Source organism: Saccopteryx bilineata, chromosome 1 (assembly GCF_036850765.1).
Source record: "Saccopteryx bilineata isolate mSacBil1 chromosome 1, mSacBil1_pri_phased_curated, whole genome shotgun sequence".
In the NCBI taxonomy this organism is placed as follows: Eukaryota; Metazoa; Chordata; class Mammalia; order Chiroptera; family Emballonuridae; genus Saccopteryx; species Saccopteryx bilineata.
The window spans coordinates 296101295-296111696 of NC_089490.1; the positions used below are offsets into that span (position 1 = coordinate 296101295).

General features: G+C 46.3%; 1 protein-coding gene across 7 annotated transcripts in view; it reads right to left on the bottom strand.

Annotated features, from left to right (window-relative positions):
* Positions 1-10344, bottom strand: part of DROSHA (drosha ribonuclease III) — a 139191-nt gene extending 128847 nt beyond the window's left edge. For 3 of the 7 annotated variants that reach the window (XM_066244150.1, XM_066244136.1, XM_066244154.1), the window contains exons 1-4: positions 10248-10344; positions 9063-9187; positions 7296-7363; positions 3144-3977 (exon numbers count right to left, since the gene is read on the bottom strand). In XM_066244150.1, the coding sequence (XP_066100247.1) occupies positions 3144-3977; positions 7296-7315 (854 nt within the window). In that variant the 5' untranslated portion in view covers positions 7316-7363; positions 9063-9187; positions 10248-10344. Of the gene's footprint in view, positions 1-3143; positions 3978-7295; positions 7364-9062; positions 9188-9903; positions 10042-10247 lie in introns of all 7 variants that reach the window. The other 4 variants (XM_066244140.1, XM_066244143.1, XM_066244146.1 and 1 more) reach the window with 4 other exon arrangements.
* Positions 10345-10402: the final 58 nt, after the last annotated feature.

Here is a 10402-nt window from a genome sequence, read left to right on the forward strand (position 1 = left end):
GTTCACTTTTAGTAAGTGGTACCACATGACAAAGATATCATTTGTAGTGGCATGGCTGCTAAAAAGAATAATTTAGATTACCTATATTCCAAATAAATATTCTATGTAACGGATAGTCCTAATTTTTTGTTTGCTTTTTAACATCTAGGCAACAGAATTTTGCATGCAAGAAAAGCACCGCTACCTCTGAGTGGGTATCAACTGAAAAGACCAATGTGGATATAAATCACCTTTGAAACACATTCTGAGGAACCCCTTTAAAGCCAGAAAAACAATGTTTGGGTTACTTTCCCAGAGACTCATCCTTTACTTGCGAGCACTAAGCTATCCCTAGACGTAAGTAACACAAGCCCCCCACCTGCACCCCATGGCTGCGGACCAATGGCTGCGCACCGTGTGCCCCAGGGACCTCCGCGGTAGCACAGGTGACCGAAGGCCCAGCACCATTACCGTCACGCTGCAAACAGCATGGCCAGCGCGCTGTCTCAGCGCTCTCTCTTCTAGAGTAACCTTGATCTCTCACAATAATAAATACATACATCTACTTCCTCACAAACTTTCTCTAGAAACAGTTTGCCTTAAAACATTCCTGTAATTATTCAACTACATTCTGGGAAGGAGAAAAAACAGGAAAATGGAATTTGAAAAAGGATAAATTCTCTAACCCAGAGATGAAAGAGGAGTAGTCGTCAGAGGATAGACTATATAGCATTTGCCTCAGCTTAACACAATCTAGTGGGTAAATGTGTCAAGCTTTGCTTTTCTCCAATATACTTACAGAAGTTACACTAGGACTTTGCTTGCCCCAGGTGTATTTCACAGAAGCACTCTATGTAGACAGATGACAGACACCCTACCTAACTAAGATCCCAAAGGGAGCCGAAGATAATGTGGCTGTGACACTAGGCAGCTCCAGGGCAAACACCCAAACTACAACATCATAAAACAATTCCAACATAAATAAAGGCCATTCAGAAAGATGAGCTGACTACCTAAGCAGGTCCTTCATAGCAAAAAGGCCTTGTGGTTTAGGACCATGGAAATCAAAAGTGATTCTTTTGGCACTGGTTTCATTTTCTATTAGACATTCTCAGTTTACAAGACATCTGAGTTTCTTCAAACACACAACTGCAAGTTTAAGCCGGGATGGAAAAATTTAGGATTTTACAGCAGAGTCCTAAAAACTCAGCTCTAACTTAAACCCCCCAAACAGAAAGACAAATGCAACCTGGAACACATAAATTTGTGCCAAAATGCTTCCCCACAGACAGGATTATTAACAATCATTTTAAAGTCTGAAGCAAACCATTTACAGTTTAGATTTTCATTATAAAACTATCACTACACTACCACAGGCATCTGCTAACCACAAATAATTAAGAATAAACCTGACCGGTGGTGGCACAGTGAATAGAGCATCAACCCAGGATGCTGAGGTCCCTGGTTCAAAACCCTGAGGTCGCCAGCTTGAGCATGGGCTTGCTGGCTTGAGCCCAAGATCACTGGCTAAAGGCCAAGGTTACTGGCTTGAGCAAGGGGTCAGTGGCTCTGCTGGAACCCAAAAGTAAAGCAACTGTGACTTGATGCTTCTCATCACTCTCCTCCCTCTCTTCTCTAAAATAAAAATAAATAAATAAAAATTAAATGGACCAGGCCTTGGCCGGTTGGCTCAGTGGTAGAGCGTCGGCCTGCCGTGCAGAGGTCCCGGGTTCGATTCCCAGCCAGGGCACACAGGAGAAGCGCCCATCTGCTTCTCCACCCCTCCCCCTCTCCTTCCTCTCTGTCTCTCTCTTCCCTTCCCGCAGCGAGGCTCCATTGGAGCAAAGATGGCCCGGGTGCTGGGGATGGCTCCTTGGCCTCTGCCTCAGGCTCTAGAGTGGCTCTGGTCGCAACAGAGCGACGCCCCGGAGGGGCAGAGCATCGACCCCTGGTGGGCGTGCCGGGTGGATCCCGGTCGGGCGCATGTGAGAGTCTGTCTGACTGTCTATCCCCATTTCCAAGAGTGACTATCGCCCTTTACTGGAAAAATGTTCCAACAGAAGCAGACTGACAGCCATGATGAAAACACGGAAACCGGGAAGGGAACTGACTGCACAGGAGCCCAGCTCTCTACAAACCCACACAATGACAGGAACTGATTTAAGGAGCTCAGAGATTCTTAGCACAGAGATCTCATGAGACAATGAAGGTCAATATACCACAGGAGACAGAAAGAGAATCGGCTTGCAAGGGGAAAATCTCAAATCTTTCATCAATATAAAGAGTTCAATGAAAGTACAAATAAACATTAGTACAATCGTTACCTGTGTATTTTTATTTTTCCATCTAAACCAATGGTTCCTAGACTTGGGGTAACAGTCACACCACCCCTTGAGAATCCGGTGTTAGGTACTGATTTACTTATAGAAAAGCATACCTACTTACAAAACTTTACATATACCCACCTATAAACCCTGGTTGAAGAGCACCTGCTGAAAACTTTATTCTCCTGTATATATAGATATTTAGCCTTTTGAAAAAGGAAATGTAATCTGGAATGGAATACTACTTTTTAACTACACTTTCTTCAGTGTGAATTTAAGTGCAACAAAATCAAGTTACAGCTATGTTGAAAACTATAAATTTGATAATGTATAACTAGTATTATTTCATTTTACAAGGAAACAGAACAGAAGGCAACAATGTACAATAAACTCTATTTATCCTAAAAATCAGAAACCAAGTTCTGCTTATTAACTAGTTTGATTCTTAATAGATGACATATGCAGATCATCAATTTCAAAAGAAATCAAGTGCTGTAACCTGATATGATGATGCTCATAATTCAATAGAATGCAAAAAATATGTAAGATCTTTCACTGGATCCTCATTAAAATGTGAGTTGTATTATGCAGAGTAATCAGCTTACATCCATTAAAATGAATCTACATGGATAATTTTGGAATGCTTTTCAAAAGTGCCTTTTTCTGACATCAATTTCGTTACTTGTCAGTTGTCTCTTCCTCTTTAAAACAGCCCAAAACAAGCTTCATCTCCTTTCATACATAGAAATGAACTGCTGGACCATTTTGGTCTGGTTGGCTGATCAACAGAAACGGCCTGTGTAGGGGCCTCTGCATTTCATTAAGAAACACGTGTTTTACCTGCTCCGCTCATACCTCCGGTGGCGAGACGGCGTTCTGCCCCGGTCATAATCTGATCTGTAGCGGCTGTCTTGTCTTCTCCGGTCAGGGCTTCGGCCTCGCTCCCGCCGATCCAGGGACCGATGCCTCTCACCTCGCCCATGACTGTGATCCCGGTGCCTGTGATCGTCATAGTGTTTGAGCCTCTCGGGGGACCTTCTCTCACTGGGAGCCTTTGGCAGTGGGTAAGGAGGGAGATGCCTATAATGAGGACTACTGCTGCTGTTAGCACTGGGTGGGAAAGAACTGGGGCTGTTCTGGAAGCTATTAAAATTGGGGGGTGGGAAATTATGGTGCGAATATCCAGGAGGGTACTGATAATTGACCTGCTGTGGCATGACTGGAGGGGGCGGGGGGTGGGGCATGGAAGGAGGGGGCATCATGAAGGGGAAAGTGCCTTGTCCAGGAGGGGCTCCAGGGACTGGCGGGTTATTCGGACAGGGCATTGGGGGTGGCATGGGAGGAAAACAGGGCGGTACAGGGAAGGGGGGCCTCAGCTGGTGGTTGGGGAAGGGTGGCCGGATTGGGCAGGGGGGGAGAGGGCCTTGTGCTGACGGAGGCATCGGTGGAGGAAAGGGTACGAAATCTGGTCGCGGAGGCAGAAAATTGGGGGCTGGAGAGTTCGAGAACGTGGTGGAAGGAGCACTTGGAGGTTCATATTGATATTGCACAGGAGGCTGCTGAGGGTGAAGCAGTCTCAGATTCTGGGGCCTGAAGGCTGGCGCTGAGGGTCTGGCTCCATGTCCTCCTCGCCCTCGGGGACACCCTCGTCCTGGGTGGAACGACATTCTATGACTTTGTTGTAGGCAAGAAAAAAAGAAAAAATACCACTATAAGACTGGTTTCACAAATGCCTGAATAGTTTTAAAAGCAAATGTAAGACCCTTTGGGCCACTGGAATATGCCACCCATCTAATACCAAGTGCTCTGTAACACGTGCCACTCCTCACGGCTAGGAGGCTCCTCTTTCCCTGCCTCAACCACCCAACCCTCCGCCATGGTCGCTCCCGGACCTTGTCACTCCCTAAAGCCGCTCCACCTCCAAATGTCAACTTCAACATCCCATTGTTCAACCACGTGCTACCATGTCCTTGTCTGAGTTCCATGAAACTCCTGACCTCCCCAGGTACCCCGTCTGCACACCCCGTGTTTTCTATATCTGTACCAGCATCTTCCTGTCTCCACCTTCCTTCCACTCAGCATGGACTCTAAAATCAACATAACATGCCCTAAAAGGAATTAGTCATCTTTGCTCCCAGACACCACCACTTGCTCATTTTTATGCATTTCCTAGCTCAACAGATACCATTTAGGTTCCAGGTACTTTCACCTTTATCATCTTTGCCAGAGACATCTTTGCCACAAACATTTTCACTGCACAACTAATTGGCCTCAAAGTAATTTTTCCATAAAAACGATAACACGTAGTCCAAATTTACCTGAGCTGTGCCTTTCTACAAGCTGGTTCTCCGGATAGTCAGTCCTTCCAAGGAAAAGCTAGAAATCCACTGCAGGCCTAGGACCCTTGCTGCCAGTGGATGTAGCTAGCAGGTGACAGAACTAGTGTTGGCGAGCAAGGTGGCTGCTCCAAAGGTTATTCCTCCAGGGACCATCACACACAGCTTGCACCACTGCCTACAAGGAGTAGCCTCACCATGGCAGGAACAGATGTCCCTTCTCCTCCTGGGACTGCTGCACAGTTTAACACCACAGCTGGTCAAGAGTAAGTCAAGTCAGCCTCCTGCCTGACCACAGCAGGAGCAAGTGTCTCAAGATCTTTGGAGAGCCATTTCAACTTCACATATTATACTTAGCCAAGAACTTGTCTTCATTCCATGAGAAATGTGGGTTCACGTTTTAGGATTGTCCCTCTTCTCTATTTTCCCATTAATGTCCCCAGAAGTGCATCAATAACTGAGTGCTTTTTGACAAAAACAGATTTTAATAACATCCTAGCACAGCTTCCTCAACGTGTGATCAAAACAACTTTACTTGGCCCTGGCCGGTTGGCTCAGTGGTAGAGCGTCGGCCTGGCGTGCAGGAGTCCCGAGTTCGATTCCCAGCCAGGGCACACAGGAGAGGCGCCCATCTGCTTCTCCACCCCTCCACCTCTCCTTCCTCTCTGTCTCTCTCTTCCCCTCTCACAGCCAAGGCTCCACTGGAGCAAAGTTGGCCCAGGTGCTAGGGATGGCTCTATGGCCTCTGCCTCAGGTGCTAGAATGGCTCTGGTTGCAACAGAGCAATGCCCCAGATGGGCAGAGCATCGCCCCTGGTGGGCATGCTGGGTGAATCCCGGTCGGGCGCATGCGGGAGTCTGACTGCCTCCCCGTTTCCAACTTCAGAAAAATACAAAAAAAAACACAACTTTACTTAGGCCATAAACATGGATTGAAATCATAACAAACCAATATGCAACACCTCATGGTGATGGTCTTAATTGCATTTCAGGCACTGGCCACCTGGCTCAGTGGTAGAGCATCAGCCCAATGTGTGGACATCCTAGCTTCAATTCCTGGTCAGGGTACACAGGAGAAGCGATCATCTGCTTCTCCAACCCTCCCCTTCTATCTATCTCTCTCTTCCCCTCCTCTAGCCCTGGCTCAGTTGAAGCAAGTTGGCCCCAGGTGCTGAGGATGGCTCCATGGCCTCGCCTCAGGCACTAAAATAGCTCAACTGCCAAGCAATGGTGCAACAGCCCCAGATGGGCAGAGCATCACCCTGTAGGGGGCTTGCCTAGTGGATCCCGGTCAGGGCACATGCAAGAGTCTATCTCTCTGCTCCCCATTTCTCACTTAAGAAAAATAAAAACATAAATTAAAAAAAAAAAAGAGTTAGCCTTTCATCCAGATGACAATCATTTGTCCCAAAAGTGAGTTTCTTATTTTGAAACACACTACAATGGGAAGAGAAAGAGGCTGAGGGTCCTCTTTTAGGGGCAAAGTTGAACCCACATTTCCCATAGAACAAAGACAAGTGCTTAGGTACAATCCACAAAATAAAATCAGTTATATGTATAGTATCACCATGAACCTACACACTTGAGATGCATTCAAATATTTTGTATTTTTTTTTTTTTTTTTTTGCATTTTTCTTAAGCTGGAAACAGGGAGAGACAGTCAGACAGACTCTCGCATGCGCCCGACCGGGATCCACCCGGCACGCCCACCATGGGGCAACGCTCTGCCCACCAGGGGGCGATGCTCTGCCCATCCTGGGCGTCGCCATGTTGTGACCAGAGCCACTCTAGCGCCTGAGGCAGAGGCCACAGAGCCATCCCCAGCACCCGGGCCATCTTTGCTCCAGAGGAGCCTCCGCTGCGGGAGGGGAAGAGAGAGACAGAGAGGAAGGCGCGGCGGAGGGGTGGAGAAGCAAATAGACGCTTCTCCTGTGTGCCCTGGCCGGGAATCGAACCTGGGTCCTCCGCACGCTAGGCCAACGCTCTACCGCTGAGCCAACCGGCCAGGGCTGATTTCCTTTTTAATGTCCCTCTATTATTTATTGTTACCTTTTTCACAGTAAAATTGCCTTACAGTCAATGAGTCACTCTGCAAACATTTTGCATGCAACCAAGATGTCTATAACAAAGATGCTTATGACAAAAATACCAGACACATATTAGTCCTAAAGTCATACACCAGGGAATTGTCTAACAATTTTTCCTTCTTTACTCTCTTTAACTAAAAATTTATTTTAAAATTCCTACCATTTTTGATTTGTAAATACTTCTTGAGTTCACCCAGTTCACATCATCCTCTCTGACCTGGCTACTACACTAGACTTTATACAATCACTACCACCACCCCTCAAGCGTGTTAGGATTCCTGCTCTGTGCTTCTTCTTAGCAGGTCCTATGAGAATTACAACTCACCAACTAATTACCCAATTCCATCTTTGATGTCAGCCTGCAACTTAGAACCACAAGTTCCTTCATGGCAGGGCCCTGAGTTGTCTCATTAACTGCTCTGGTCCGAGTTGCTAGCCATGTACACAGCCCACATGAACACAGTTCCCCCCCCTTCACATATCTAAGTCCTTCCCATAGTCCATAACCCAGCGCCACTATTTTCTCCTCAAACTGTTCTCCCAAAAGTGCCATCACTACCAAGCACTCACCACGTATTGCCTTGCATCATGACGTACTGTCTTGATCAATGTCACATCTTCCACAGAGAATATAAGCTCTAGAGGACGGAAAAAACAAAATAGACATACAAATGTTTCCTAAACTGATAATGCCAGAAAATATTTCCACAGTTATCTTAACATTAATTTTTGCATTCTCCAATGCATTGAGCATACTAATAAAATTAAGAAGACATTGAACTGAATTATTAAGTTTACAACTAACTTTTAAGATGTCCTTAATACTTGTCCTGCTGACTCAAAACAATCAGTAGCTAAAAAGACTGAAAATTTGGGCATATTCCACTTCTAATTTGCTAAAAGTTTGGGAGGAAATAATCATCTCTTCTCCCTCTACATATTTTAATTTCTCCCAGTGTTCAAACTCAAGCATAACCATAATCTTGTAGAGATAATAGTTATCCTTGATTTTAATTCTCCATTCTTCCCTTAGAATATTGTAAATGTAAATGACTCTCTAAATACTTAAACTTCAGAAAAATGTTATAAAAACTCAAATAAATATTAAATGCAACAACATTAATGTAGAAGCATCTCCCTCAAGTCTTTCTAACTAAAGTTTTACCAATAAGCTTAAGGTAGGTTTTCAAATGGCTCCTGAAAATACTTTCAGGTTATTCAGCTGTTATCAATCACTGGAGTTAATAATACAGAAGACACCAGATAATAGCTAATGATAATTTTTCAGTCCAAGGTCCTCAAGATAAATCTAAGGCCCAGCCAGCTGGTCTTCCCACCACCAGCTACTCACTGCCATCGAGTTCCAACTCCATGCTTGTTATTAAGCCCCTCTGCAATCTGAGCCCGACTTCTGCGGGGCTTACTCTCCATTATCTTCCCCACGAAGCACCTGTCACCCCAGAGTTTCCCAGTTGCCTAACACAGTGGTCAGCAAATTCATTAGTCAACAGAGCCAAATATCAACAGTACAACGATTGAAATTTCTTATGAGAGCCAAATTTTTTAAACTTAAACTATATAGGTAGGTACTTTGTTATTAACTTAATTAGGGTACTCCTAAATTGGCCTTTGCGCCCATACATGGTATTTTGTGGAACAGCCACACTCAAGGGGCCAAAGAGCCGCATGTGGATCGCAAGCCGTGATTTGCCGACCACTGGCCTAACATACCAAATACTATCACCCAGCTTGTTCTTTGCCCTCGCTTTTCTGAAATCTCCTACCCTATGAATTTTCCCACTGAATTCTACCCATCCACCTATGTCAAATGCCACTCCTGTGTAGCCTTTCCTGGTTCCCTTTAAGAAGCAATCCCGCCCTGGCCGGTTGGCTCAGCGGTAGAGCGTCGGCCTAGCGTGCGGAGGACCCGGGTTCAATTCCCGGCCAGGGCACACAGGAGAAGCGCCCATTTGCTTCTCCACCCCTCCGCCGCGCTTTCCTCTCTGTCTCTCTCTTCCCCTCCCGCAGCCAAGGCTCCATTGGAGCAAAGATGGCCTGGGCGCTGGGGATGGCTCTGTGGCCTCTGCCTCAGGCGCTAGAGTGGCTCTGGTCGCAATATGGCGACGCCCAGGAGGGGCAGAGCATCGCCCCCTGGTGGGCAGAGCATCGCCCCCTGGTGGGCGTGCCGGGTGGATCCCGGTCGGGCGCATGTGGGAGTCTGTCTATCTCTCCCTGTTTCCAGCTTCAGAAAAATGAAAAAAAAAAAAAAAAAAAAGAAGCAATCTCATTCCCTCTAGTCTTCCCTTAGTCTGTACTTACTTCTTTTACAGCACTTACCAAAGACTGCCTCCTGTTATAGTCATGTGTGCACATGTCTAACTCCTTCACTAGCTTATTAGCTCCTTGACGACATGGGTTGATTCAGTCATTTCTGAATTCTTCACAGCTCCTGGCAGAGCATCCTGTACATAGTAGGTAGTCAAGAAATGTTTACTGTCTCACCAATAGTATATGTCTCTATGTTGCTACTGTACATTTCCCTTTCACATATATCTACAACAGATTCGCATTACCAAAACCAGACAGAGACCTTTCCACTGATTAATGCACCATGTAATGAGCCAATACAGTGGGGCACTGTCGCAGGCCCTGTGGACTCAAGAATAAGTAAGACATAGAGCCTGCAGGACTCAAGGAGCTCAGAATCAACACACAAATACATTTTTTTTTTAAATTATATAATGCAATAAACACAAGAGAAGAAATCTGTGCAGAATCTAGGGGAACACAAAAGAAAGTGTTGAACCTAGAGGTGGGCTACAGTCAGAATTGCTAACACTCTCCTTCACTGTGAAATCCTCAGGGACACTTTTATAGATAAAATATCTGTAAACACTGATTACAGAAACTGACCTACTAAAGCTATATAGTCAGGCTGTGCTGTGGAATGCAAGCTTTAATTCAAAAGTTAAGGAATTCACTGCGACTGGAAAGTAATCATTTTCTGCATCTGCCTACTCCTAGGTTGATGTTTGGTCGCAGAGAAACAGAGGGAGCTCTTTGGAAAAATTAACACATCCAAGAACATCACTCTATAGAGAGTTGTAAAGTGTGACTACAATTTTATTAAGAATATCCTCTCCCCACCCCACCCCCGTTTACTCCGCAGGCCCATCACCTTCCTCCGGCTGTACTGCGCGTTTCTCCGTTTGCATCTCCCGCCAGACTGCGAGCCCCAACCAGGCAAGCGCGGGGCTCACGATCTACCTCCCGTCCCAGAGGCGGGCGACCCCCGGCCTGGACCGGCGCATGCGCTCTACAAATGAATGAAAGGTCTCATTTGTCACTGCTATGCATGTACCGTCCTTGGGCCGCTTTTCTGCCCTTAGCTGCAGATCTGAAGAGGGGCTGTACTATCCTAACTTCCAGGCGCCTCTCGCCGCAGCCCCGCCAAAAGCCTAATTTAAATCCGGACACTCGGAAATACTCCCTCTTCGAACACCGGCGAAGTGGGCCTTTTACCTACAAAAAGGCTCCTGGGCCGGGAGGTCGCCGTCAGAGCACAGCCAGGTTTATCCTGCCAGCCTCCAGGACCATAGCGCTGCTTGTGTCTCCGGAACAGGAAACGGGGGGAATTAAAAAGCAAACCTTAGAAAGCTGGATGGACCTCGAGGGAA